Genomic DNA, 25,913 nt, shown 5'->3' with positions numbered 1-25,913 from the left:
GCCGCGCGCATCCGGGTGACGCAACCGGCATGTAGCCAATGGTGAGCTTCGCGCTGAGCCCGCCGCGCGGTGATTGGGCGCGGGGCGGGGCGCGAATGTCGCGGCGTGGGGCGCTCGGGTCGGTGCGGCGCCGCTCGGCGGATCGCGAGTTCGAGGCCCGGTCGCGGCTCTTGCGTGCGCGGAGCCGTGCGGGTCTCAGCCCGCAGCGGGTCCGGGGGGGTCTCTCCCTCCCGGGGGGGCAGCGGGAATGGACAGAACGATGCGCCCCGCTTGGGGACGGCCCAGCCCCGTCCTCGGAGCCGCTTCCCCAAAAACCTGCATGCTGGTGGCATGGGGAGCCAAGAACAGCGCCCCCTGCAGGGCTTGGGAGCGGGGAGGGGGGGGACGAGGTAGGACCCCCCGCCCCCCGGAATAAAAGGAAAAAGGAAAAGAAAAAAGAAAAATACTGTTTATTTCACACCACTACACCAAGTGCATCGGGGTCCCGTGTCCCCCGCGGTCCCCCCAACCTCCCCAGTGCAGCCCCCGGTTTTCCCCATCGGGCCCCCGGGGGGGGAGGCGGGGAGGGGACGCTGCCTCCGCCATGGGGTTCGCCCCCCAAAACCCTCCTGGGGACCCTGGTGAAGTCCCCACTGTCACCCACAGCGATGTCCCCACGGCGGGGGGGGGGGGGTCACCAAAATCACAGCGGGGGTGAAATCTGGGCTGTGACGCTACCTCGGAAACACGGGAAAACGGCCAAAAACCAAAAATCACTCCTTTTTGTTCAGGGGGCACAGAGTCGGGGGCGCAGCGTGCAGGCGGGGCGGGTGACACCGGATGCGTGAAGACGGACGGACACACGGACACGGCGGGGGGGGCACGGACACGGGGCCAAAGTGCTGCTGGCAGGGGGCGGGTGGCAGCGGGGGGGGCGGCGGGGGCGCCCGGTTCAGGGCAGCTGGAAGACGTTGAGTTTACTGGTGTTCTTGAGCGTCTGGCGGCGGTTGCAGAACCAGACGCGCACGACCTCGCGGTCGTAGTTGAGCTGGCGCGCGATGTCGGTGATCTCGGGGCCCGTGGGCAGCGCGTTCTTCTCGAAGTGGGCGTTGAGGGCCTCGATGGCCTGGGGGGTGAACGACGTGCGGCGCTTGCGCTTCTTGGAGGGCTCCCCCCCCACGAACTCCAGCAGGTTCTGCTGGCCCTCGCGGTTCCGCAGCTCCGCCTCGCTCAGCCACTTCTCCAGCACCGGCTTCAGCTTCTGCGCGCTTTTGGGGGTGATGTCGAGCTTCTCGAACCTGCGGCGGGGGGGACGCGGGGGTGGGGACGGCGGCTCCGCGGGCAGCGCCCCGGCCTCCTCCTCCCCACCTTCCTCCCTTTCCCTTATCTCCATCCCCTTCCCTTATCTCCATCCCTTTCCCTTATCTCCATCCCTTCCCTTATCTCCATCCCCTTCCCTTATCTCCATCCCTTCCCCTTATTTCCATCCCTTTCCCCTATTTCCATCCCTTTCCCTTATCTCCGTCCCCTTCTGCAACTTTGCCAGTTCTCCAATTTTCCCCCTTTCTCCCATTCCCCCCTTCCCTAATTTTCCATTTCCCTAATTCCCTCTCTCTCCAACCTTCCCCTCTTCCCATTTTCCTCCCTTTCCCCAGTTTTCCTCCCCTTCCACAACTTTGCCAATTCTCCAATTTCCCCCTTTCTCCAATTTTCTTCCTATTCCTTCATCTTCCCTTTTCTCCATTTCCCCCCTTCCTCCCATTTCCCCCTTTCCCTGTTCTTCCATTCCCAAATTTCCCTCTCTCCAATTTTCTCCCCTCTCCCATTTTCCGGCTTTTACCCCTTTCCCTCCTTTTCCCTGTTCTTCCTTTTCCCTGTTCTTCCTTTTCCCTGTTATTCTTCCATTTCTCCAACTTCCCTTTCCTCCCCTTCCCCGATTTTCCTCCTTTTCTCCAATCTCCACCTTCCCTCCAACATTCCCATTTCTCTCCCATTCCCCTATTCCTTTATTCCCCCATTTCTCCCATTTCCTCTCTTTCTCACCCTGCAATTTTCTATCTTCCAATTTACCTCCTTCCTCCCATTTTCCTCCTTCCCCCCATTTCCCTCTTCTCCCATTTCCCCCCTTTCCCTGATTTTCCTTTTCTCCGTCTTTCTTCCCTCTCTCCGATTTTCCTCCTTTTCTCTGATTTCCCCTCTTTACTCTTCCTCCTCTTTTCCCCCTTTTCCCCATTTTCCTCTTCCCCTCAACTTTCCTGCTTTTCTCCACCTCCCTTCTCTTCCTCCCCTTTTCCCCTTTCCTTCCCTCTCCACTCCTCCTCCTTTCCTCCATCTCCCCCTTACCCAACTCCCCCGGTGCCCCCGGTGCCTCCGGTTGTCCCCGGTGCCCCCAGTTGTCCCCAGTGCCCCCGGTTGTCCCCGGTGCCCCTGGTGCCCCAGTGCCTCCAGTTGTCCCTGGTGCCCCCGGTGCCCTCGGTGCCCCCGATGCCCCCAGTTGTCCCCGGTGCCCCTGGTGACCCGGTGCCTCCGGTTGTCCCTGGTGCCCCCGGTGCCCCAGTGCCTCCGGTTGTCCCCGGTGCCCCTGGTTGTCCCCGGTGCCTCCGGTTGCCCCTGGTGCCCCCGGTGCCCCAGTGCCTCCGGTTGTCCCCGGTGCCCCCGGTTGTCCCCGGTGCCTCCGGTTGTCCCTGGTGCCCCCGGTGCCCCGGTGCCTCCAGTTGTTCCCAGTGCCCCCGGTTGTCCCTGGTGCCCCTGGTGCCCCGGTGCCTCCGGTTGTCCCTGGTGACCCCGGTTGTCCCCAGTGCCCCCGGTTGTCCCTGGTGCCCTGGTGCCTCCGGTTGTCCCCGGTGCCCCCGTTGCCCCCGTTGCCCGCGGTGCGCGGCTCACCTGCAGATGGCCGACTGGCTGTAGGCGGGCCCGGCGGTGGCCGTGAGCGCCTGTCCCACCTGCGTCTGCGTCAGCCCCAGCGACAGGCGCCGGATCTTGAAGTTCTTGGCGAACTCGCGGATCTCCTCCAGGTTGATCCCGTCCTCCTCGGCACCGGGGGCGGCCGGGGGCTCTGGGGGGGGCACGACGAGCAGCCCCGCGTCAGGCGCACAGCCAAGGGCCCAGGATGCAGAGCACGGGGGTGCAGCGTCCCCCAGTGCCCCCAGCATCTCCCCCACATCCCTGGGGATCCCAGACCCCAGTTTCCCCCAGTATCCCCAGCATCCTCTCCCCAATTCCAGGGGGTCCCAGATTCCAGTATCCCCAGCATCCTCTCCCCAGTTCCAGGGGGTCCCAGACTCCAGTAACTCTCTTCCCAGGGCATCCCAGTCCCTGCCATCGCCCCAGTAACCTCCCAGTGTCCAGAGCATCCTCCTGCCATCCCAAGGGATCCCAGACCCCAGTATCCCCAGCATCCTCTCCCCATCCCAGGGGACCCCAGAATCCCTCTTCCCAGAGCATCCTGCTCACCAGTATTCCCCTCCAGTATCCCCAGCACCCTCCCCCCAATTCCAGGGCCCCCCATTCCCCAGTATCCCCAGTGCGACTCACTGGAGACCAGCTGGCTGACGGTGGGGGTCTCGGAGCAGGTGATGGGGACGGGCGCGGTGGGCGCCTTGGTGGCGGGGGCCGGGTTTGTCACCACCACGGCCGGCGGGGCCAGCGCCGGGGCCGGCTGGATGGGCTGCACCTGCGGCGAGGGGGTCAGCACCCAGCTCCCCCTCCTCCAGCCCCCCCGAGCCACCGCGCTGCGTTAGGGACATCGAGGTGACACTGGGACCTCCCTGGCTGGGTTTGGGGTGTCCCACCATGGCGGGGTGACCTGCTCCTCTGCTCATGCCAAGGGGGGATTTGGTCCCAGCTGGCACACATGGGTGGCACAGAGAGCAGGACAGGACACGGGGCTAAAGGGGACACGTCCCCAAGGTGCCCATGAGGTCCCAAAGCAACGTGGCCGGGTCCCAGAAATGCTCGTGTCCCCCCAGAGCAACGTGCTTGCGACCCAAAGCCACGTGGCTGGTCCCCAAGACGCTCATGTGCCCCAAAAGCCACGTGGCTGGTCCCAAAGATGCTCATGTGCCCCAAAAGCCACGTGGCTGGTCCCAAAGACGCTCAGATGCTCCCAAAGCCACGTGGCCACGTCCTGAAGATGTTCTCGTGCTCCCAAAACAACGTGGCCAGTCCCAAAGCCACACAGCGGGGACACTGCCAGCCCTTTGGCCATATGATGGGGACACTGCCAGCCCTTTGGCCATAGGATGGGGACACTGCCAGCCCTTTGGCCACACGATGGGGACATGGCCAGCCCTTTGGCCATATGATGGGGACATGGCTAGCCCTTTGGCCACGTGGCCAGGGATGCCACCAGCCCTTTAGCCACTCAATGGGGACACTGCCAGCTCTTTGGTCAGACAGTGGTGACATTGCCAGCCCTTTTGCCACACGGTGGGGACACTGCCAGCCCTTTGGCCGTGTGACAGGGACACCAGCAGCGCGGTGTCTCCGTGCTCACCTCGTTCTTGGCGGGGGGCTCGGGGGTGCCGGTTTTCTTGCCGGCGGGCGCGGGGCTGGCGCCGGGGGCCAGCGTGGCGATGACCTGGCCCTGGGCGTTGAGCAGCAGCTGCGGTGTCACCGTCTGGACCTGCAGGCTGGGGGCCGGCAGCGTGGTGGGGACAGCGCTGGCCGTCACCCCGGGGGGGTTCACCACCCACGGCAGCGTCCCGATCACCTGGGGGGCGAGGAGAGCCGGGCTGGGGGCTGCAGCCACAACGGCCTCCCCGGCACGGGGGACAGCGGGTGGCGGGGGGACAAGGACAGGCCCCGCGGTACCTGGCCCTGCGCGTTGGTGAGGATCTGGCCCGCGATGCCCTGCACGCTGGAAATGGCGTTGGCGATGACGGGGGCGGCCGCCAAGGAGCCCAGGAGCTGCGGTTGCCCCCCCAGCGAGGCCGCGCTGATCTGCGGGAAGCGAGAGCTGCGGCTCAGGGACGGGGACGGCGCTGCTGGTCCCCGCGTGTCCCCCCCCACCGCCGGCCCCCCATCCCACAGCGGGGCTGTCCCGCCTCGCCGCAATGTGACGCTGTCCCTTGATGTCCTTAAATCCATCTGGTAGGCTCAGCTTAAAGCGAAGCTGCCGGTGCAGCTGCTCGTCCTTCGATGGGGAAACGGAGGCAGGGACCTCGTGCACCCCCGGGAGGTGGCGGCTGAGCCAAAGCGCTTCGTCCCCAAGGAAATGTGACCTCTCGCCGCCCTCCGCGGCCACGCCGGCACTGGGTGCCGATCTCCACGCCACGTGCTGCCGGGCTCCTTACTATGCCAGGGTTAAAGGCGAATCCGGCCGGCTGGACGGTGATCTGCGTCTCCAAGGGCTTGGCGGCGGGGGGGGCGGCGGGGGGCTGCGGCAGGATGGGGGGCTGCCCGGCGGGCGCGGGGAACACGCCGGGGGGCTGCAGGGGGGGCCGGGGCTGCGCGGGCTGCACCGGCGCCGCGATGGTCGCGTTCAGCACGGCGGCGGCTGCGGAGCAAAGAGATGGAGAGAGAGTGAGGAGGGGGCGCAGGGACGGGGGAGACCCTCAGTGTGACCCCCACCCCACGGCCCTTCCCCCCGGGACCAAATCACAGGGTGATTCGTCTCCCAACACTCGTGGTATCGCAGCCCCAGGTCCCCGAGCGCTGGGTCTAACCCAGGGTGGGGGGCACCTTGGGGGTCCCAGCATCTCCCCATATCTAGAACCCCCCTGGCCGGGCTCCTTCCAGAGACAATTCCCTCTTATGGGAAAGGGCACAAACCCGGCGCTGGGGGCACCGACCCCCTTCTCTCAAGCCCCCCAGGTGTCCCCCCTCGCAGAAGCCGAGCCGCTGCGCTGGGGGCCACCCCGGCACCCCAAACCTGAGCTGGACCTCACCCGCCACCCTGCCCCGCGTCCCCCACCTTTCCTACTAAAAAGCCTCCAAGAGGAGACGCCGTTTAGCGAAACCAAGCTCCTGGGCGCCAAAAACGCTGGGAAAAGCTCCAAAACCAGCTGCACACAAACCCACCTCAAAAGGGGCCAAGGGTGGACATGGAAGACGGGTGATTAGCAGTAAAGAATGTGCCTTACAGGTCAGTTTTCAATAAGGGCTCTTGAAACACGGGCTCCAAGACAGAGCCGGCGGATAAGGAAGGAGAACGTTTAGCGCCACCAAGCTCCCGGGCGCAACGCGGGGGGAGCACGCGCCGCCGAAACCCGGGGGTTACCTGGCAAAGTGGCTATGGGCGGTTTGAAAATTGCCCCCGAAGGAGAAGCGGCCGTCAGTCCGGGCAGCGCAGCGACCGTCGCTGCAGGGATTGTCCACACGGCCAGCCCCTGCTGACCTGCCGCTTGACCTGCAATACTGATGGGGATAAGAAGAGGTTGAGTAACTGTCCCTGCGGGAACCATTACTCCCGTCACAACTGTTGCTAAGTTTTCCTGAGTCAAGACCTGCAAAAGCAAACAAGATTTAAAAAAGAACAGCAATCAACGCCACTGCAGACAGCATCAGCGGAGAATTTCAGCTTCGCTAAGGGGCGCGGAGAAGCCGGCGGCCCCGGGTCCCTCCCCGCTCAGCGGCTGGGCGCCCAGCCCGCGGCCCCCTCTCCCTGCGGAGACTGGGGGGGTTTGGGGGGAGTCCCCCCGCTTTTCCCCTGGCAAAGCGCCCGACGCGTCTCTGGCAGCACCTCGGCGCTTGGCGAGGGCGCCGGGAGGGACGGCGCCGCGGTTCGGGGCGCACGACGCGCACCCCGCGCCGCCAGCGCCCGTCTCTGCCCTGGGGTTTGCTACAGCGAGCGGACGCCTCCCCGGCCCCCCCGTGTCCCCCCCTGCGTGGCCGCGGGGTAGTTACCTGCGGGGCGGCCTGCACGGCCAGCGGGGCCAGCGGCTGCTGGGCTGGGGGGGGTCCCGAGGGGCCGGCGGACGGGACGGCGCCGGGGGACGTGGCGGCCGCTTTGGATTTGCCTGGGGGAGAGGAGACGCGTTGGAGAGACACCAAGGGTGGGGGGCACCCAAATGACAGCACCCAGGGAACAAGCACCTTCCCATGGGGGTCCCAGGGGGGTGAGGGTGGGGGCACCCAAATTAGATCACCCAGGGAACAAGCACCTTCCCATGGGGGTGTTCTGGGAGGGTGAGAGTGGGGGCACCCAAATTAGGATACCCAGGGAACAGCACCTTCCCACGGGGGTCCTGGGCGGGGTGAGGGTGGGGGCACCCAAATGAGGGCACTGAAGGAACAAGCACCCATGAAACTCAGCGCTGGGCACCCTCAGAGCAGCACCCTGGTCTCCCCCAAGTGGGGTCCCTGCCCCGGTCATGGGGGCTTCTGTGGGGCTGTTCTGGGGGGGACAGGGCGAGGCTGGCGCCGCTTGGGGAGCAGTGAGCGTGGGCGGGTGCTCGGGGTGAAGCGGAGCGGCGCGGGCGGGACGGGTTCACACGCTGTGGACGGGTTCACACGCTGTGGACAGGTTCACACGCTGCGGACGGGTTCACAGGCTGCGCCCGTTCCCGCGGCGCGCGAGGAACCCCCGTCCTCACCCGCGGCTGTTACTGCCGCGAGAGCGGCTTGTTTCTGAGCCACCTCTGGTGTTTATTCTGCTCAGCTTCTAACAACAGCAACTCGAGTAGCAACTAAATCCTGCTTTTGTGAGAAAGACAAACACCCTTTTCCTGCCTTTTCCTTTGGCAGAACAGATGTTTTACCAAATAACTCCTCCTCTCAGCTGAAAGCCAGACCTGGCTGGGTTCGCTCCCTTTGCTGGAAATAACGACAGTCTGGCAGACTTTAAAAAAGCATAAAGCCTTTTTTCCCTACGTTTCCTACCAAACCCAGCGCAGGTGACACCCGGATGGCACAGGTGACACCCGGATGGCACAGACAACACCCGGATTGCACAGGTGACACCCGGATGCCGCAGGTGACACCCGGGTGGCGCAGGTGACACCCGGATGGCGCAGGTGACACCCGGATGGCGCAGACCGCGCTACAGGGCAGCGCCGCCCCCAGGGCCGATGGGTTTTGCGCGGAGGGACTTTTGTCGGCTCCTCCTTTCCCCAAACAAGCTCCGATCCGCCCCGTTCTCTTTCAGCAAAATCCCGGGATCAGGTCATGCTCCGAGCACGGAGATGCCAGCCAGAGAAAAGCCCCGTTAATGAATGAAGAGAAGGAGCAGCCGGAGAGCGGATGGGGTGGGATGAGATGGGGTGGATGGGATGGGGAGGGATGGGATGGGGTGGGGTGGGGTGGATGGGATGGGGTGGGGTGGGATGAGATGGGGTGGGATGAGATGGGGTGGGATGGGATGGGGTGGGGTGGGGTGGGATGAGATGGGGTGGGATGGGATGGGGTGGGGTGGGATGAGATGGGGTGGGATGGGATGGATGGGATGGGGTGGGATGAGATGGGATGGGATGGGGTGGGATGAGATGGGATGGGATGGGGTGGGATGGGGTGGGGTGGGGTGGGGTGGGATGAGATGGGGTGGGATGGGGTGGGGTGGATGGGATGGGGTGGATGGGATGGGGTGGGATGGGATGGAGGGTGGAGCTGGACAAGGATTGAGGTGCTGGAATGATGGGGGATTAATTATTTGCAGGGCACACCCACAGTGGGAGTGGGGAGGGAAGGGGAAGAGGAAGGGGAAGGAAAAGGAAAGGGAAAGGGAAAGGGCCAGGACAGGTTCTCACCAGCTGCCTCCCCGCTGCCGGGGCTGGGGGTGCTGGGGGTGCTGGGGGGCACATCCTCAGTGCCGGGGGGGCCGCTGTCCCGCGGGGACCCCCCCGCTCGCTCCCCCGGCGCCGCGGGGGCGGCTCTGGCGTCCTCGTCGTCGGGCGGCAGCGGGGCGTCCACGCCGACCTCCAGCACGCGGATGGTTTCGTGGCCGGACATGACGATAACCTGCAAACGTGCCCCGAAACGCGCGTCAGCCCCCCCGGGGCGGCCCCCGGGCCACGCGCCCCACGGCGCAGCGACGCCGCTCCCCGTGCCCCCGAGACGCGACCGCGCAGAGGAGGGACGGATGGGGGTCAGACCCCCAGCAATTCGCCGCCTTAGTTAATGAGCAGCTCCTGGGCTCTCCCGTAATTAACACGGACTCCGCGATGGTGAAACGCGGCTGTGGCGCCGTGTCCGCAGCGGCAGAGCCAGCACCCACGGGTCTGAATGGCGACACGACCTGGGGACACGTGGGGGTGGCAGAGTCACCTCCTCCCGTTCTCCTGCGCCCGCAGGCACCGAACCCCGGAGCGAAGGGTCCAGCAAACGGCCCCCGAGGACCTGGTGCCTCCTCGTCATTCAAACACCCCGAGATCAGGCAGCCGAGCTCCAAACCGGAGCTGAACGTCTGGGCGTGAGCGCGGGGGGCACGAGGCGGTTCTTTCACCCCGGACGGGGGTCAGGCCGGGGCTGAACCCCCACCCGGCGCTCGCGGGGTCCCCGCGGTGGCTTCACCTGCTCGTTGACCGTGAGCGAAGGCTCCTGGGGCTGCGCGGCCTCGGCGTCCATGGTGTCCAGCGACGGAGCCAGAGGCCTCAGACCTCCCACATGCTGCGAGGGGGGACACGAGAGCCTTTGTCACTGCCTGGGGGTGGCGCGGGTCTGTCCCCCACCCGCGATTTGGGGCAGTGCAGTGTGCCGATGGCCGCCTGCCTGCACCGGGGGACACCGGCTCCTCCCCGGGGAGGTTCTGTGGTCTGGGGTGCCCCCCCCACCTCCCGTCATCTTGGTGAAGATGTGACAGACGTGGGGCAGCGTGATTTATGGGTGACATCCCATATCCACGCAGCAGAGCGAGGGAAGGGCCGTCCCAGCGCCAAACCTGCCCTCCCCTCCTGCCCTTTGGGAGAGGGATGTGGGCCCCACAGTCCGCTCCAAAACCCCCCAACCAGACAAACCCCGGGCGGAACTCCCGCCTGCCAGCAGAGCCGGTCCCTGAGCCCCCCAGAGCCCCGATGACGCTCCCGACCCCCGGGCTGGCGGTGAGAAGCAGCAGAGTCCCTTTGCTCCTTCCCGAGGGACCTCAGTGACGGGGACGCTGCGCTAAGGCAGCGGGAAGGCGCTGGACACGCCCGCTGCAAGCGACTCCCCCGGTTCCAACGCCCTGCGCCGACCCCTTTGGTCACCACGGTCCCCTCGCTGCCACTGCCGGCCCAAGGGGCTGACAAACTTCTCATGACGAGGGTCTCGGGGTGGGGGTGCAACCAGCCAGCCCGGTGACGCTGTCCCGGAACAGCCCCCGGTGCCATTTCACGAGCCCTTTATGGTGTCTCCACGTCTCAGAAGCCACGAGGCTCCCGCTGAGGCCACCGAGCGCGTCCCGAGCCAGGGCCGCGTTTATGTGCAATTAGTAAACAGAGCTCCTCGGATCCTGTTGATCCAAAGGGGCCTAAATTGAATTAAGAGCCAAATTCTCATTTGAAACTCAGCAGGGGCCGAGCATCTCATTCCCTTCGGCCGCCTTTGCGCTCGGTGTCTGCGACCCGCAGCGAGGGGACACTGTTTGCCCCCCCTTGTCCCTGCCAGGCTCAGCCCAAGCATTTAGGCAGGACCCAGCCCCTTGGCCCGGGTGAGCGGGGCTCTGAAAGCAGCCGGTGACTGATCTCTGGTGGCCACTGGGAATTCTTAAGCCTGGCCTTGGCTTCCGAGCAGCCGAACACCTTGGGATGTGGCGCAGAGTTTAATTAACGGTTCATCCCGGTGCGGCGGCGAGCGGAGCAAGGGCCGAGCGAGCGGCGCGCGCAGGCGGCTGCGCTATTAGAACTTAACGAGCTCGTCAGCAGCCGGAGCGCGGCAAAGGGCGACCAGGACGGGGAAAAGGCTCCTGAGCTTCCCCGGAGTGCGGGGGCACCGGGGGGCTGGGGTACGGGGGAGCCCCGGGAACCACTCACGGTTTGCTCGGGGTGCAGGGACGGACACGCCGGGCCGGGGCGGCTGCTCCTGCTGCTCCTCAGGGCCGCGAAACGCTGCGTTTGGGCTGCGAAGTGCTGGATTTCAGGCTGCAAAACGCCGAGTTTTGGGCTGTGAAACGCTGCGTTTGGGGCCGATTTCAGGCTGTGAAACGCCGCGTTTTGGGCTGCGAAACGCCGCGTTTTGGGCTGCGTAAACGCTGGATTTCAGGCTGTGAAACGCCGGGTTTGGGGCTGATTTCAGGCTGTGAAACGCCAGGTTTTGGGCTGTGAAACGCCGGGTTTGGGGCTGATTTCAGGCTGTGAAACGCTGGGTTTTGGGCTGTGAAACACAGGATTTCAGGCTGCAAAACGCTGGATTTTGGCTGCAGGGAGAGAAAAAGCAGGTGAGTGCCGGTGCCGAGCGCTGCCCGCTCACCCGCTCCCCAAACCCCCGAGGAGCGAGAGCATCCCACCCGGGGGCTCCGGGGAGGAGCGGACGCTCCGGAGCACCCATCCTCACTATCAGCTCTCCCGCCTCGCTCGTCGCGTTGGGAGCCGGACGTGACCAACGCGGGACGCAAAACCCGGCGCCCGTGTCGGCTTTCCGGGCGTTTTCCACCGCAGACCCCAGACGCCGCGCCCCCCGCACCAAAAAGCCTCCCCGGGACCACGGGTCCATCCCGGGCTCGACGTCCCCGCTCAAGCGCCGCGTCTCCCCGCAGAGCGGCTCCGCTGCGCCCGCCGGGAGCTCCGGCGCCGCCAGAAAGGAGAGGCTTCGAATGCTTTTCTCCCTCTGCCGCGCACGGAGGCCAATTAGCGAGAGACAATTAAACAGACGCTGCACCGCGCGCGGCTCAACGCGGGTCGGCGGCGGGTTTGGCAGTGGCGGCTTCTCCTCCCCAGACATTCGGCAGCACCGTTTCCTTGCACTTTTTGAACATATATATATATATATATATATTTGCAATTAATGGGACAAATAACTCGGCCAGCTGGCGGCGCGAGGCGCGCGCGGCCATTTCGCAGCAGATGGCGGCGAGGAAATGAAATGCATAAAATAATAATAAATAATATTTCCCAACAAAAAAAAGAAAAGAAGGGGGGGTGGGGAGAAACTAAAGGGAAGGATCATTTGAGATGCTCCCAGTCTCGCTGCGGATATAATCGCCGTGTTAATTACAAGTGTTGATGAGTCAGAGACGCAACCGCTCGGGTCCCAGGTGGGTGGAAATGGAAGTTTGAACAAACTTGCCACAGGTGAGAAACCCTCCGAGGTTAATTAAACCTGCTTGGACACGGCTGCAGCTCGCTAATTACTCGCTGTCGTTAGCCTGGGTTGATTCCTTCCAATGGGCACGGGGTGGGGAGCTTGAAGGAGACGGTGGTTTGGGGCAGACGAGCCCTAAAAGCAGCTCCTGGGACTTTTGCCACCACGTTGGGAGCAGAAAGCCCCGCTGGAAGCGGCACCGGGGATGGGAACGGTGTCAAACAGCGCCGTGCCGGCGTCGCGGAGCGGGGCCGGGCCCCAGCGCACCCCGCAGCCCAAAAGGTTGTTCCCTCCCCACGTAAAATGCCTCTTTGTGCTTCTCAGCTTCATTGCTTTTCAGATCTTCCTGCATCTACTGATGGGAAACTGAGGCAGCGGATGAGCCGCGGCACGACGGCAGCTGGGAAACCCCAAAATCAGTCAAAGGCGCCCCAAAGGAGAAACCAAATCTGTCCTGCTGGTGGGAGCGGAGCCGAAGCGGCCACAACCGACCCCTGAAAAGCGACGGCAATCCCAGTTCTGCCCCATTTCCCTCAGCTCTGCAGCAGCACCGCCCGGCCCCGCGCACGGCGCGGACCGAACCCGCTGCAAAAAGGGGGACCCCCAAACCCGCTGCAAAAAGGGGGAACCCCAAACCTGCTGCAAAAAGGGGGAACCCCCAAGCAGTGACCCGGGCTTTGCTGCCGGTCGGGAGGTTTAACCTGCAAAACCCTCTTTGCACCTTCAACGTTTTCACCGGGCCGGGGGTGATTTTGGGGGACGAGCGCGGCGCCGCACGGCGCTTGGATCACTTGGGCTTTGCTGGGCTTCCCGATTTCATGGGGTTTGGGGGCACAAAGCTGAACAAAACGCCTGCGGGGTGCCCTGAGGGCTCCCCCTCTCTGCGGGGTCACACGCGAGCCCGGCTCTGCTCCGCAGACACGGGATCGGGGTCCCCGTCGATGGGGGGTCCCCTCCCCAGGTCATGCTGCAGGACCGCGGTGAAACCGGGGGCACGTTTGGGCTCTCCTGAATTCCCACCCCCCCCAAAACAGCACCCGAGCATCGGGACCGGAGCCCCCCAGGGTCCAGGACACCCCAGAGGGACGTCACGGTGGATTTGGGAGCGCGGGACCCCCCCGCTGAGCCGGCGGTCCCACGAGGTGCCGCTCTGCCCCGCATCGCCCCTTCGGCGGATTTTAAAGTGGGGTGCACGGACTGAAGGACCCCCCCACACCCCAAAATGCAAAGTGAGGGGCTCAGGGGGGCCGTGACCCCCCAAACCCTCACAGCACCCCACACTGTGCTGGAGCACCCAAAAGTGCCCCTGGAGCCCCAAATCCCTGCCTGGCACCTGCCCCCCCCATCCCCAGCCCGGGGGTCCCTTCACCATCCCCCAGCAGGACCCCAACACTGTCCCCCTGTCCCGCCCCCCAGCGCTGCTTCTCCTCTCCTGCACCCCGAAACTCATCTCCCATAGCCCCCAAATTCTCCTGTGCCCCCCCTGGGCAGTCACCCCTTTCCCTGCCCTGGGGCTCAACAGCCCCCTCTTTCCCCTTCCCTGGACCCCCCCAGCTCCGGGGTCCCCCCAGGGACCCCCACCTGCCTGTGCCATCCCCTGACCCCCAATCTGCCCCCCCCCCCCCCCGCGGTGACCCCATCACTCCGTCACTGCCCCCCATCTGCATCCCCACTCTCAGCGTCCCCAGCTCCCCCCAATTTCCCCCCCCCTAAAATCCAAACCCCCCTCCCCAAAACCCCGCCGCCCCCCGCTCCGAGCACCCCGCTCTCCGCCGTTTTCCGCTCCGCTCCCCCCACCGCTCTTTATCATAAATATATAAATTATGCTAATTACGGCATTGCATATTCACCGCGGCGGGCCCCGCCGCCCCCCGCCCGGCCCCGCTCCGGCCGCGCACTCACCGGCGGGCGCGGGGGGAGCGCGGGGGGGCGCGGGGGGGGCCGGGGGGTCCGGGGCGCGGGCTCCGCGCGCTCCGCTCCTGCTCCTCTGCCGGGGAATCATTAAAAATTCATCTCACAGCGACGGCGGCGGCGGCACAAAGGGGAGGGGGGAGGGGGCGGGGGCGGGAGCGGCCCCGGGACCCCCAGCCCGGGGTGGGCTGGGGTGGGGTGGGGTGGGGGGAGGCCGGGCCGGGGCGGGGGGTGTTTGTGTTCCGTGGGGTGAGTGTTGGGGGGTTCTGGTTCTCTCCTCCTCCGGGGGGATTTTTTAGCTGCTGCGTCATGAACATAATTTATGCGCAGGCCTTGCCGCAGCCGGGCTGCCCCGCTCCGCCGCAGGGGGCGCTCGGGGCCGCCGCCGGCCGGGACAGACACCCCGGGACAGACACCCCGGGACACCGGGACGGGACACCGGGACGGGACACCGGGACGGGACACCGGGACGGGACACCGGGACGGGACACCGGGACGGGACAGACACCCCGGGACAGACACCCCGGGACACCGGGACGGGACACCGGGACGGGACACCGGGACGGGACACCGGGACGGGACACCGGGACGGGACAGACACCCCGGGACAGACACCCCGGGACACCGGGACGGGACAGACACCCCGGGACAGACACCCCGGGACAGACACCCCGGGACACCGGGATGGGACAGACACCCCAGGACAGACACCCTGGGACAGACACCCCGGGACGGGACAGACACCCCGGGACAGCGGGACACCGGCACGGAGACACCCCGGGACAGGGACACTCCGGGACAGCAGGACACCCCGGGACCGCGGCCCGGGACAGCGGGAAGGGGACACCCCGGGACAGCGGGACGGGACAAGGGGACGGGGAAACCCCAGGACAGCGGGACACGCTGGGACAGCGGGACACCCCGGGACAGCGGGACACCCCGGGACACCAGGACGGGGACACCCTGGGACGGACAGCAGGACACCCCAGGACAGGGGGACGGGGACACCCCGGGACAGCCCGGGACATGGACACCCCGGGACAGGGGGACGGGGACACCCCGGGACAGCCTGGGACACCGACTGGGACAGGGACACCCCGGGAACCCCCAGCACAGGGACCACCCAGACAGGGACACCCCCCCAGGCACCGGGACACGGACCCCAGACACAGAACCCCCAGACAGGGACTCCCCAAAAGCCAGAGGCCCCCCAGAGCCAGAGACTGCAGCCCCAAGATTCACCTCCCCCCCAGCCCTGAGACCCCCGGCCAGAGACCCCCCCAGAGCCGGAGTCCCCAGCACCAAGATCCCGGAACCAGAGACCCCCCCAACCTCAGAGCCCCAGAGTCCCCAGCCTGGAGACCCCAAAACCAGAGACTCCCTGAGTCCCCCCCGACCCAGGAGTGCCCCAAACTCAGCCCAGACCCCCCCAGTCCTGAACACCCCAGAACTCTCCAAAGCCAAATCCCCCCCTTCCAAAAGCCAGAGCCCCCAAATCCCAGACCCCCAAGATTCATCTGGCCCCAAACCCAGATTCTCTCAGTCCCAGACACCCCTAAAACCCAGACCCTAGAGTGCCAGAGCCCCCAAAAGCCACCTCCAGCCCCCCCAACTCCTCCAAACCCCAGACCCCAAATCCCCGTCTCCATTCCCAGCAGCACCCCCGGGTTTTGGGGTCACCCTTTGCAAACCCCAAGCACCCGGGGCAGGAGCCCCCAGCTCTGCCCCCCCAAATCCTGCCCAGAACTGCCGTCCTGACCCCAGCACCGAGCCAGCCTGTCAAACCCTAAACCAGCATTTCATCGTCATAAATTAATCCATTAATCACCGTGTTAATGTGAACCGCCCCGGGGCGGCACAAAGGATCCAACCTGTTCCCCTCCACCCCCCCGTTATTCACGTTCCGCGGGACAGAGCCCAACCCGCTACCCGCTTGGCTGCAATTCACCAAAACCGCCCCAAAAACCCTGCCCGAGGCTTAGTATATATACAATATATACATGTGCAATATATACATTAACATACAGGAGCCCAGCTCCGCGCACCGGGACGGCACGTGAGGCACGAGCGAAGCCGCTCGCCCCCTGGGCCCAGAAACATGGGGGGGGTTGGCCCCCGCTGCTCTGGAAATTCACATTTATTTAATACTGAGCTGGCGGGTCCCGCAGCGGCACGGGCACCCGGGGAGCCCCGAAAATGAGGGCGGTCGTAGGCGGCAGCACCCACCTTGTCCTGCCGGGATAACGGGGGTCACGGCTGCACCCGGTGCCCGGTCTGAGCATCAGACTGGGAGGACAGAGTCCAACTGGGAGCTTGGGATTCCAATTGGGAGCTTGGGATTCCAACCGGGACCTGAGATTCCAACTGGGAGCTTGGGATTCCAACCGGGAGCTGAGAGTCCAACTGGGAGCCTGAGATTCCAACTGGGAGCTGAGAGTCCAACTGGGAGCTTGGGATTCCAGCCGGGAGCTGAGAGTCCAACTGGGAGCTGGGATCCCAACCGGGAGATTGGGATCCCAACCAGGAGCTGAGAGTCCAACTGGGAGCTTGGGATTCCAACCGGGAGCTGAGATTCCAACCGGGAGCTTGGGATCCCAACTGGGAGCTGAGAGTCCAACCGGGAGTTGAGAGTCCAACCGGGAACTCAGAGTCCAACCGGGAGCTGAGAGTCCAACTGGGAGCTGGGATCCCAACCGGGAGCTGGGAGTCCAACTGGGAGCCTGAGAGTCCAACCGGGAGCTGAGATTCCAACCGGGAGCTGGGATCCCAACCGGGAGCTGGGATCCCAACCGGGAGGCTGCAGCGATAAACAGACAACAGTAACTCACAAGGCAAGGGTGCGATTTGCTCCTGGGTGTCCCCGAAAGAGAAAACGCAGCTGAAAACCCCCCGAATCCGAGGGATAATTTGGAATTCGCAGGCGCGACGGCGCAGATGCTGCTCGGGGGTTAACACTGGTCCCTGTGAAACGGCCCCAAAAGACCTTATTTTGGTGGCCTGGGCAAAGGCACGAGGGAAAAAGCCCCATGAAGGGAACTCAGGTGCCACTTCAACCCTGTCGCTGGAGGAGGAAGGAACGTGCTTCTGGGCCAATTCCGGCGCGTTTGGGGCCGTTCACGCGAAAGGGAGCGGGGACGTTATCATCTCCATTCTGCGTTTTACCATCTTCAAATCGCAACTTCCTTCTGGTCTCTCAGCGGGGAAAAAGGAGGAAAGCTCCACCGTAACATCCCGGTTCCCGGCGCCTCTTAAACGAGCGCGGCTCTGCGAAGCCAAATTATTGTCATTCCGAAGCACAAATAATTAAAGCTGGAAAGAATCGCACCATCCACCTCTTCCTGCAGCAAAAGCCAACGGGCTCGTTGAGAGCCCGGCCTGAGAACACCCCATTTCTGGACTAACCCAGGTCTCCCCACCCGCCCCCGCAGAGCCCCAAGTGAATAGTGACCCTGGTGTCTAGAACATGCAAGTATTCCACGCCAAGCCCATCCCGCCCGCTCTCCCAGCGCGCCTGCTGGAATTAGCGTCACTTAGGCCGGCCTAGCCTCTTAGTCCCAGCTTAACGTGAGGATTTTAGGGTGATTTAGCACCCACGAGCTCCCACTCGGCTGGATTAACCCCGCGGAGTCAACGCCGAGGCGCAAACGTTCACCGAGACGGAACAAGGGGATGAAAGGCGAGCGGCCGGCGCGCCGTCCTGCGAGAGCCGCGTTCGCGCCGCCGGGACGGTGAACATTTAAACACCCCATCGCGTTGGATTTCAGGCTCGTTTGCATACATTGGCGTACGCTTAATAGAACGTGCACGGGGGAAAAGGCTGCACGGCGCATCTTTAATTCCCTCCTTGCAGACGAGTTGATTTTAGGAGTGCTGGAAAGCTTGAGCTTCCTTCAGGAAACAGCTCGTTTGGAAGGGGAGGAGGAGTCTAATTACCTGTTGGTCGGGAAGATTAAAACGTGGACAGGTTTCCAGCCCCACGAGGAGCAGATATGCCCCAAAAGAGCTTATCCCAACAACTTAAATGGCTGAAAAACGCAGGAAAATTGCAGCAGACCTTGATTTTGGCCCCACGCTGCAGGGCGACTCTGGATGCTCGGCTTCCCTGAACCTGAGCCTAAGCGCGAGCTTTGTAAAGACCGCAGGGGGGTTTAGCGCAGGTGTGTGGGTGTCACGGTAAATGAGCCGCTGCCTCCATTTCCCATTATATTTGGCTGGAGCTTTTTGCCCCCTCTTGGCATCCCAAGAGGCTCTTAAAGGCGATAGAAACAGCAATAAGCTCAACTGCAAGGGGTGTGAGGCGGGACCCTCCGCAAAGCCCGGCTCTACCAAACCTCTCCTGCCCTTTCCAAGGGAGTTTTCTGTGTGGTGAGAACAGGAAAGAGGAAATACACACATTTGTTCAAAAACAAATCCCGCGCCGGCCTCTCTCTCGCTTTAAAGGGTAAATATATGTATATATTATGGTCGCTGTACGGTTGGAAGGTGAAGAACATTTTCAAGGCATGAATTATTGATGGCGCCCTCCCGGGCGCGCCAGCCGACGTGCATATTCATCAGGCGGCCGGTACATTATTCATGAGGCGCTGGCTTAAATAGGCACGAGAACAATGATATTGTTGATTGAGACGCCTGAGAGCGGCCTCGGAAATGAAAGAGAGCGGTGCCCCCAACTCCGGCCAAAACGCAGCCAGCAGGTTTGGCAGAATCACACAAAAAAGGGGCATTTTTACACTTTCGGGGGGTCCTCCCCGCGCCATCCACATACGTTGTGTTTTAAACCAGGCTTTGCAGGTGGGTCGCTGGGTTGTGCGGATCCTCCTCCAGACCGCGGCACCGTCTGCCGCCTGATCCTCCTCCAGCAGGAGACACCTGCAACACATTTATAACAGTATTTAGGGCGCTAAACTCCCCCCAAATTCACTCAAAACCATCAGGAGAAGCCTCAGTCTCCCCCTTTAAGCCGGCGATGTCTTTAAGCCCAGGTAGATGCTGGGGCTGGTATTAACTGTGGGGAATAGACACTTTCAGGATCAAGTCCTGAACAGCAGGGCTTGAATGACAAAGGTGTTTCAGTTCCGAGGCCCCTCCAGCGCGGCGGGGGGGGCGCAACAAGCCTGAGAGACGCACCTGCCCAACATTTTTGGCTGGAAAGCTTGAGTTTCCTTCAGGAAACAGCTCGTTTGGAAGGGGAGGAGGATTCTAATTACCTGTTGGTCGGGAAGACACAGTCTTTGACACAGTCTGTCTTTGACACAGTCTTTGACACAGTCTTTGACACAGTCTGTCTTTGACACAGTCTTTGACACAGTCTTTGACACAGTCTGTCTTTGACACAGTCTCCACAGCATCCTCACAGCTCAGTTGAGGAGGGGTGGTCTAGACAATAGAGCAGTGAGGTGGGTTGCAAACTGGCTCAAGGAGAGAAGCCAGAGAGCGGTAGTCAATGGTGCGGAGTCCAGCTGGAGGCCAGTATCCAGTGCAGTGCCTCAGGGGTCAGCGCTGGGGCCAATGTTATTCAGTATATTCATTAACGATTTGGACGAGGGAATAGAGTGCACTATCGGCAAGTTTGCTGGTGACACCAAGCTGGAGGGGTGGCTGACACGCCAGAGGCTGTGCTGCCATCAGAGACCTGGACAGGCTGGAGAGTTGGGCGGGGAATAACCTGATGAAATTTAACAAGGGCAAGTGTAGAGTCCTGCATCTGGGCAGGAACAACCCCAGGTTCCAGTATAGGTTGGGAAATTACATATTAGAGAGCAGTGGAGGGGAAAGGGACCTGGGGGTCCTGGGGACAGCAGGGTGACCATGAGCCAGCACTGGGCCCTTGTGGCCAGGAAGCCAATGGGACCTGGGGGGGGTTAGAAGGGGGTGGTCAGTAGGTCAGAGAGTTCTCCTGCCCCTCTGCTCTGCCCCTGTAAACAGGTTTTAGTTTAGATACTATCAGGATATACTTGGCAAACATATATGTGTATAAATATATAATATACACAGCCATAGCACCCTGAGAATGCCCCATCTCATCTGATCTGGGAAGCTAAGCAGGGTCGGGCCCGGTCAGTACTTGGATGGGAGACCAGCTGGGAATCCCTGGTGCTGTGGGCTGAGCCAGCACTGGCCCTTGTGGCCAGGAAGCCAATGGGACCTGGGGTGGGTTAGAAGGGGGTGGTCAGTAGGTCAGAGAGGTTCTCCTGCCCCTCTGCTCTGCCCTGGGGAGACCACACCTGGAATATTGTGTCCAGCTGTGGCCCCTCAGTTCCAGCAGGACAGGGAACTGCTGGAGAGAGTCCAGCGCAGCCACCAAGATGCTGAAGGGAGTGGAGCATCTCCCGTGTGAGGAAAGGCTGAGGGAGCTGGGGCTCTGGAGCTGGACAAGAGGAGACTGAGGGGGGGACTCATTCCTGGGGATCAAGATGGAAAGGGGCAGTGTCAGGAGGATGGAGCCAGGCTCTTCTGGTGACAACCAGGGACAGGACAAGGGGCAATGGGTGCAAACTGGAACACAGGAGGTTCCACTTAAATATGAGAAGAAACTTGTTCGTGGTGAGGGTGGCAGAGCCTGGCCCAGGCTGCCCAGGGGGTTGTGGAGTCTCCTTCTGTGCAGACATTCCAACCCGCCTGGACACCTTCCTGTGTAACCTCATCTGGGTGTTCCTGCTCCATGGGGGGATTGCACTGCATGAGCTTTCCAGGGCCCTTCCAATCCCAAACATACTGTGAACATTCTGTGAAGATTAAAACGCAGACAGGTTTCCAGCCCCACGAGGAGCAGATATATAACCATATAACCCAAAACAGCTTATCCCAACCACTTAAATGGCTGAAAAACGCAGGAAAATTGCAGCAGACCTTGATTTTGGCCCCACGCTGCAGAATTTTGGCCACACTCAGAGCGGGGAAAACGGGCCCAGGGGCAGGAGTTTGGAACCAGCGCCACGGGGACGCGGTTTAAAGCAACACAAGGCGCGCTAACGAGCGGCTGAGCTTCACGCGGCCCTCAAGGCTTAATTAAGCTAACAATATTTGGAGGTTACCAGCCATCTCCATTGATCTTTACCGCGGGCTCCCAGGCGGCTCCTTCTGCTGCGCAGACACGGGGGACAAAGGCGAGACCCCGGTGTCCCCGGCGCTGTCCTGGGCTGGGGGACAAGCGGCTGGGCTGGGGCGCCATGGGCCATACTGGGGACCCCCCTCCCCAGGCGCTGCTCATGGTCCCCCCTCAATGCCGGGGCCCACATGGGGACCCCCAAGGCCTGGCCCAGGGCCCCATCTCAGGCCCAAGCTCTGCTTGGGACCCCCCAACTATACCAGGGACTAACTACACCAGGGACTGACTAACTACACCAGGGACTGACTAACTACACCAGGGACTGACTAACTACACCAGGGACTGACTAACTACACCAGGGACTGACTAACTACACCAGGGACTGACTAACTACACCAGGGACTGACTAACTACACCAGGTACTACACCACTACCCACTTAAGGCCCCACCTGGGGCCTCCCCACTACTCCAGGCCCTCCGTAGGGACCCCTCCCCCCCTTCACCTCTAGGGCCGACCTAGAGCTCCCACCTAGGCCTTGCTTAAGGCCCCATCTCAGGCCTAGGGCCCTCCTAGGCCTCACCTCAGCCCCACCTGCCCTCCCTCAAGCCCTGGGGACCCCTCCCCACTCGGCCCCTTTAAGGCCGGCGCGGCCCCGCCCCCGCGCGCGAAGGCGGCTGCGCGCGGCTCCCGCTTCCTGCCCCGCCCCTCCGCCGGCCCGCCCCGCCAGCCCCGCCCGCCCCGCCCGCAGCGCCGCGGTGACACCGAGCAGGAAGCGCGCGGCGCGGGCAGAGCGGGAGCCGCCCCGGAACCAGCGCCACCCGCCATGAACGGCAAAGGCAAGGACCGCGCCGCGCCGCCGCCGCCGCCGCCAGCGCCCCGTGCGTCGCGCCCCCTCCCGCCCTTCCGCCCCTCCGACCCGGGACGCGGCGCCTTTAAGGGCGGCGCCGCAGCGCGTGACCGCGCGAGCGGGGCGGCCAATGGGAGCGGGGCGGGGGGGCGGGAGCGCGCGTTGCCATGGCGACCGGCCCGGCCTTAACCCTGTGAGCGCCGAGCGGCCTCCCCCCCCCCCCCCCCGGTGACGTACGGGGGGCTGTGACGTAGGGAGGACCTGGGCGTGACGTAAGCGGGGAGGGCGGGGGAATCCCTCCCGGATGACATAGGGGATCCCGCTGGGTGAAGGGAGACGGACCCCCCCACGCGTGACGTAAGGGGGGACCCCGTTAGCTGTGGGGGGGCGCTGAAGTGGGGGAGGCCCCCCGCCGGTGACACGGGGGATCCCCCGGGTGATATCATAGGGGAGACCCCCCCCCCAGTTGATGTCATAGGGTGGAGACCACACCAGGTGATGTCATAGGGGGCCCCCCCGAATGATGTCACAGAGTCCCTGGGTGTCCCCGGGGACCCCCTGGGTGACATGGGGGGGTTGGGGCGGGCGAGCCCCCTCATCACAGGGGGTTGGTGACACCTCGGGGGGGCGGGGACAAACCCCCCCAGCGCCCCCCCCTGTGCCCCCCAACCATGAAGAACCCGGGGGGGGGGGGGCAGGTACCAGCTGGGGTTCATTTCCGTTCTAAGACATCGCGACTCCCCAGAACGATCCGATTCATTATCGCTATTCTCGCTTTGCCCGCGCTAATTAACGACCAGAACCCCCGATTTCCGCTGTTTTCTCCGCAGGACAGTACCCCCCGCAGCCGTCCTACCCCGTGCAGCCCCCCGGGCCCCCCGCCGTGTACCCCCCGCCGCTGCCCCTGCAGCCGCCGCCCTACACCGACGCGCCCCCCGCCTACTCCGAGGTACGGAACGCGCCCCCAGCGCCCCCTTTTCCCCCCGGGGCCCCTCCCGAATGAAACCAAAATACATATCCATAAAAGTTTATAGCTGGAGGGGTTTTTTTGCCTGGGGGGCTCGTTTGCTGGGCAGCGCATGCTCCCCAAGTTCGCTCCGAATCACCCGCTTGACGTGTAAACGCCGCTCAAACTTCCCCGTGGAGTCAAGGTGACAAATTCATCTGGTTTGTCACCGTAAAAGACACTGACAATGACACCTCTGGCTTGGAGTGGGGGAAAACTCTCCAAAAACGGGGAAAAATGTCCTTTTTCCATCTCCAATCAAACACGTGGGGCTGGGGTGGGGGGGTGAGGGTCTGTGTGGGGCTGGGGTGTGGGGGTGAGGGTCCGCGTGGGGTTGGGGTGGGGGCTGAGGGTCCATGTGGGACTGGGGTGGGGGGGTGAGGGTCTGCGTGGGGCTGGGCCGGGGGTGTGAGGGTCCGTGTGGGGCTGGGGTGGGGGGTGGGGGTCCGCATGGGGCTGGGCCGAGTGAGCACCCGGGGGTGCGGAATAACCGCCCTCTACACTCCGTTTTGTGTCTTTTCCCAGCTTTACCGGCCCAGCTTCGTGCCCCTGGGCGCCGCCACCGTCCCCACCATGTCTGCGGCGTATCCCGGCGCCTCCGTGTTCCTGCCCGTGGCCCAGTCGGTGGCCGTGGGGCCCATCGGCTCCTCGGTGCCCGTGGCCTATTACCCGGTGGGGCCGGTTTATCCGCCGGGCTCCACGGTGCTGGTGGACGGCGGGTTTGACGCCGGAGCGAGGTTTGGCGCCGGCGGCACCGCCAGCATCCCCGTGAGTACACGCTTGGAGGAGAGCGGGCTCCTGTTTGCACGCTGAGGGCTCTTTATCCTGGTCCAGTTGTGGCTCTGGAGCCGCGGGGGCTGGCGGGCGGCCCTGGGGGCGGCAAAACCACCACGTGGCCAGTGCTGGCCCCAGCGTGGGGCGTCCAGGGGCTGTGAGACGTTCCTGCCCCCCACATTTCCCATCCGTGGGGCTGGGGATGGTCCTGCCCCCCAGATTTCCCACCCATGGGGCTGGGGATGGTCCTGCCCCCCACATTTCCCACCCATGGGGCTGTGGGACATTCCTGCCCCCCAGATTTCCCACCCATGGGGCTGGGGATGGTCCTGCCCCCCAGATTTCCCACCTGTGGGGCTGTGAGATGTTCCTGCCCCCCAGATTTCCCACCCATGGGGCTGGGGATGGTCCTGCCCCCCAGATTTCCCACCCATGGGGCTGTGGGACGTTCCTGCCCCCCCAGGTTACCCACTTTTGGCTGTGTCCAGGTCCTGCTCTAGGTCCCTCCATGGGGACAAAACCCCGGGTTAAGCCGGGCTTAGCCCAGCACGGACAGGACACCAAGCGTTTCCCGCCAGCCCCCAGCCTCTGTCGCTCCAGTTTTGCTGGGTCCCAAGTGGCGGGGACATGGCTGGGGGTTTTCTGGGTCACGGTGGCTCCGTGTCCCCAACCTGGGCCCATCCTGTTTGTGTTTCAGCCGCCGCCCCCCGGCTGCCCCCCCAGCAGCGCCCAGCTGGCCGTCATGCAGGGGGCCAACGTCCTGGTGACACAGCGCAAGGGGAACTTCTTCCTGGGCGGCTCGGACGGCGGCTACACCATCTGGTGAAGGAGGAGAAGGGGCCGGGGGCGCGGGGGGCGACGTTTCTGTAAGGAAAACCACGTACCGTCAGCACTTCTCACCACGTAACCGCTTTAGTCCGTATTAACCCCAAGTTGCGGTTCGCGGGAGGGGGGGGCGCCCGGCCCCGCGGGCGCTTTAACGAAGCCGCGTTAACGACAGCGGCGCCTCGGCCCCAACGGGGAAGGGTGGGGGGTTAATTCACTGAATTATCGCCAGCCCGGCCTCTCGTGTTGCCGCGGTGAGTGCCGCGGCGCTGAGCCGTTCTCCATCGGCCGCGGGTCCCGTTGCGCCGCTGCGCTGGACCCGGGGCCACGAACCGCCCGAAAAGGGTGCAAACGACACAAAGTCCCCCCCGGGAGCGGGGGGGGGCACTCGGGCGCCTTTCCCTCCCCCGGCCCCCCGGCCCGTCCTCCCCCGGGACGCAGCGCGGCCGGCGCCGCCTCAGTCCTCCACTCCAAGTGATCCTGGGCTCTTTGCGCACTCGAGCCGCTCCAGGCCACGCTTTGGTCCAGCGCCACGCCGCGTCATCCCAGGCTAACGAGGCTTCCGAACGCTGCTTAATAAACAAACTCCTGCTGTTTCTTTTTCAACTCAACCCGGTGTTCTGACACCAAAACTCCTTGGGGCTGGTGGAGCGGAGGAGCCGGTTGCGTCTGTCCCAGGGCAGGGAGCGACTCCAACCGCCGCAAAGTAACTCTTCCTGGCTTTAGGAGTTAAAACCGGCTCGGCCGTCACGAAGTCTTATTAGGGTTCAGAAGAATATTTCAGGGATCCTCAGTGTTTTGGGGTTTTTTTTTGTTTTACGAAGAAAAAGATGAGATTCGACTCTGTTTTATCGGGAGGTTTGGGTTTAGTCTGCGTCCGCGTCTCGTCTCCGTTTTAACCATGCGACTGACTGTTACCGAGGTCCAGCATCACGTCTCTCTGTACACACTGTGGTGCACTTAACTTGTGGATTTTTTTATACTAAAAAAAAGAAGTAGAATAAAGACTATTTTGAAAGTTTGAGCCCGGTGCCGGTTTGCGTTGGACCCGCGACACGGCCCCGCGGCCCCCGCCCCGGCTTCTTCGCTCGGTTCCTCTTCGTCGCTGCGTTGGGAACTTCCCCCTTTGCCGGGGTTTTGTTGGTGTTTTTCTCGGGTTTGATTTAAAGGAGGAACCTTGCGAAGGTTTTGCCGCCACCCGAGTCTTTGTTGGCGCTAAACCCGGCTTAGCGGACGAAGCAAACTCGGGTCTGGCCGAGGTTTGGCGCCTCTCGGGGCAGAACGACCTTCTCCGGTTCGTGGGCTGTGACGGGACTTTCGGTGCCCGCCATTGACTTCTGTGACATTATTGACACCCGTGCTCAACCTCGG

General features: G+C 63.6%; 2 protein-coding genes and 1 pseudogene across 9 annotated transcripts; 2 read left to right on the top strand and 1 right to left on the bottom strand.

Annotated features, from left to right (window-relative positions):
- Positions 1-433: 433 nt before the first annotated feature.
- On the bottom strand, positions 434-21,636 carry POU6F1 (POU class 6 homeobox 1). Of its 8 annotated transcripts, none has more exons than XM_065043453.1 (14): positions 21,075-21,636; positions 18,806-18,909; positions 16,267-16,837; positions 10,863-11,245; positions 9,427-9,522; positions 8,664-8,874; positions 6,826-6,938; positions 6,200-6,425; positions 5,274-5,476; positions 4,792-4,920; positions 4,475-4,690; positions 3,514-3,652; positions 2,863-3,034; positions 434-1,277 (listed from the first exon to the last, which is right to left on the bottom strand). In XM_065043453.1, the coding sequence occupies exons 5-14, from the start codon at positions 9,478-9,480 to the stop codon at positions 932-934; spliced, it is 1,809 nt and encodes a 602-aa protein (XP_064899525.1). In that variant the 5' UTR covers positions 9,481-9,522; positions 10,863-11,245; positions 16,267-16,837; positions 18,806-18,909; positions 21,075-21,636; the 3' UTR covers positions 434-931. The 8 variants fall into 8 exon arrangements, with proteins under 8 accessions (XP_064899525.1, XP_064899528.1, XP_064899527.1 ...); XM_065043456.1 differs by having other exon boundaries at positions 21,098-21,636; XM_065043455.1 differs by lacking the exons at positions 16,267-16,837; positions 18,806-18,909; positions 21,075-21,636 and adding an exon at positions 14,032-14,169.
- LOC135576709 (5S ribosomal RNA) lies at positions 20,027-20,145 on the top strand (annotated as a pseudogene).
- A 149-nt stretch (positions 21,637-21,785) lies between the features above and the next one.
- On the top strand, positions 21,786-25,566 carry DAZAP2 (DAZ associated protein 2). The gene is made up of 4 exons (XM_065043481.1): positions 21,786-21,926; positions 22,768-22,886; positions 23,469-23,711; positions 24,415-25,566. Exons 1-4 carry the CDS (start codon positions 21,914-21,916, stop codon positions 24,541-24,543), a joined length of 504 nt encoding a protein of 167 aa, XP_064899553.1. The 5' UTR covers positions 21,786-21,913; the 3' UTR covers positions 24,544-25,566.
- Positions 25,567-25,913: the final 347 nt, after the last annotated feature.

The sequence above is a fragment of the Columba livia genome, chromosome 29 (genome assembly GCF_036013475.1).
Source record: "Columba livia isolate bColLiv1 breed racing homer chromosome 29, bColLiv1.pat.W.v2, whole genome shotgun sequence".
Classification (NCBI taxonomy): Eukaryota; Metazoa; Chordata; class Aves; order Columbiformes; family Columbidae; genus Columba; species Columba livia.
Note: the sequence above shows the minus strand (reverse complement) of the source record. Positions and strands in the feature narration are given on the sequence as shown.